The following is a 2,849-nucleotide window of genomic DNA, read 5'->3' on the forward strand; positions in this document are numbered from 1 at the left end:
CGCGGCATGAAACTGTGCAAAGTTTACAAAAAATTTTGAGATTTTACGGATCTTCCTTTATAATCATGTAGTTCCGTAAAAATCAGCCGAATCGTTATTTTATTATACAGATTTGGAAAGTAGAGATTTCAAACTACAAAATGCTTTTTTTTAAATCTCATTTTGACCATTTTTGTAGAAGTTACACTTCTTTAGTTTACCCATTTTTCGAAGGTGTGAGAGGTGATGCTTTAATTTATGCATGTAGTGTATTAGGATTTATAGATTTTCCGATTTTTACTAAAAAATAACGATTCACATAACTTTGAATGATTCCCTTAGAACGTAATTCCTATTCTACGTGAGTCTACATTCCAATTACTAAATAAAAAACTCTACATAAATCAAATGGAAAGCAGCCTAAAGAATAGTGTTACTGTTTTAGTGGAATCCCTATTTCTCAACTCGAACTTTGATTCTCTAGGCTTATTGCAGTACGGAAGAATACAGTCGCGAAGATCTTGGCTTCTGAAACATAAATCGGATTTATGCAAACGCGGGTCTTTGTCTATAACTTGTTTCCCGGCTGGCGACGGACGTCTAAGCGAGCAACCTGCTCTCACGTCCTTGCACGTAGTCTTTCTGAGATTACACAACAGGATAGCCATGGAATTATCAGCCATGAATTCTCATTGGAGCGACGAAAAACTTTTTCAAGAAGCACGAAGAATTGTCGGCGCAGTAATCCAACATATAACTTATCGAGAATTTCTACCGATTATTCTTGGTAAGACAACTTTCAATTCAGTAATTACTATATTTATTCGAAGATAATATGATCGATATTATCAATAGTGTCATAAAGATTAAAAAGTGATAAAGCGTTCTAAAATAAAAACACTAATAACGTTCTCCAGGCCCTCAGGTGATGAAAATCTTTGATTTGGAAGTTCTTAAAAAAGGTTATTTCAAAGGATACGATCCGACAGTAAATCCCACCATTGCAAATTCATTTTCTACAGCGGCTTATCGATTCGGACATTCATTGGTCCAGCGGAGCTTTATTAGATTTGATAGCAATCACAGACCCATTTTTAATAGTAAGTAAAATAATAGTAGATACTAAATGTTATTATTAAATATAAATATTATAAGTATTATGATTATATGATTATTGTTTAATATTATAGTAATAAAAGAAGAACAATATTTCAAAAGTACTTTAAAGTATATTTTTCAGGCAATATGTAATTCGTGATTTCAGGAAAAAATAGTCATTTCTATTTGTAATTTTATAATGTGATATAAAAAACATAAAAGATCAAAATTCACACTTATGTATATGAAATACCTTTTAGAATGCAAGATATATGGAATAATAAATAAAATTCCATTTTGAAATCTAACACACAAATTACAGATTGTCTAAGATATCCAAGTACAATCTCTTAAAGTCTTTAATTACTGGACTAAAATCAAAATAATTTAACACTACTAAATATAAATCTCAAAGAAAAAACAAACAAAACTTTTATGATCGTAAATATTCGAGGCACATGCATCGCGCTACTGCATTGCAGTGTATCTGCTGTATAGTTTAGTATATGATTAAATGCTTAAGGATAAGGGGATAAGATGATGACCTTTGTCATAGTTTGTCGATTTTTTCTAAGGTAAAACTTTACCTTTACTCAGTCAGCCCCGAATGACCTCCGAGTGATCTTAACCTTGACCTTTACTCTCAAGTAGGTCAAGATCATTAACCTCTTCCGTCGTTCGTTAGTCATTAAAAAGTTATGAACAGAACAATTTGTATGAATAGCACACAATTTTTAAACATAAAGTACATCTGGAGACACGGTAGTGTCTCGGCGCTAAGCCAAGCGCAGCGACACTGCCGTGGATACTTTACGCGAGCCGGCGAGTTGCGGCAGATTGAGATTATCAGATCTCAATAACGGCTGACCTGATCGAGTTCTATATACGCTCAATCGATAGCTACCGCTCGGATTATATAATAAAAGGGCTTTTATTTTTTTCCTATGTGCCCTACGAGCGGAGATATCGCGATGCAAAGTTCCGAACTACTACTTTTTTAGATTCAGATACGTCGTCGTCATTGTCATTATTATTGTCGTCGTCGACCGCAATCCTTTCGTCTCCGTCTGACATTCTTTACGCAAGGAGCGCTAGTTTCGTGTCCTTTTGACATTCGTTATGGAAGGAGTATATATATATATATATATATGTCATCACATATATACATATAATTTGACGCGCGCGTGGTGTCAAAATACGATGTGACGCACACTATTATTAATTAAATTATTAGTCGGCGCAAATTATTAATTAAAATTAAAATGAAATATTAATTAAAATTGAAATGAAATATCGAGATTGTCGTTGAAGATCTAGGTATTTACAACGTCGAGGAAGAGGGTGTCTAGATGTTCACCGTCGAGGAATTAAGCGTCTAGATGTTTGTCGTCGAGGAAGTTGGTGTCTAGATGTTCGTCGTCGAGAAAGTAGGTGTCTAGGTGTTCGCCGTCGAGAAATTAAGTGTCTAGGCGTTGTCTACATGTTCGCTGTCGAGGAAGTTGGTGTCTAGATGTTCGTCGTCGAGAAAGTAGGTGTCTAGGTGTTCGCCGTCGAGAAATTAAGTGTCTAGGCGTTGTCTACATGTTCGCTGTCGAGGAAGTTGGTGTCTAGATGTTCGCCGTCGAAGAAATGAGTGTCTAGATATTCGCCGTCGAAGAAATGGGTTTCTAGGTGATCGCCATCGAGGAAATGGGTGTCTAGGTGTTCGCCGTACGAGGAAGTGGGTCTAGATATTGGCTACTTGTTCGCTGTCAACGAAGTTGGTGTCTAGA

General features: G+C 35.7%; 1 protein-coding gene across 1 annotated transcript in view; it reads left to right on the forward strand.

Moving 5' to 3' along the window:
• The window catches only part of LOC108725199 (uncharacterized), a 32,059-nt gene that overhangs the window by 3,612 nt on the left and 25,598 nt on the right, over positions 1–2,849 (forward strand). Inside the window, 2 exon segments of the mRNA XM_018452062.1 lie at positions 464–766; positions 897–1,079. Of these exon segments, the coding sequence (XP_018307564.1) occupies positions 464–766; positions 897–1,079 (486 nt within the window).

The sequence above is a fragment of the Mycetomoellerius zeteki genome, unplaced genomic scaffold (genome assembly GCF_001594055.1).
Source record: "Mycetomoellerius zeteki isolate Tzet28-1 unplaced genomic scaffold, Tzet1.0 scaffold330, whole genome shotgun sequence".
In the NCBI taxonomy this organism is placed as follows: Eukaryota; Metazoa; Arthropoda; class Insecta; order Hymenoptera; family Formicidae; genus Mycetomoellerius; species Mycetomoellerius zeteki.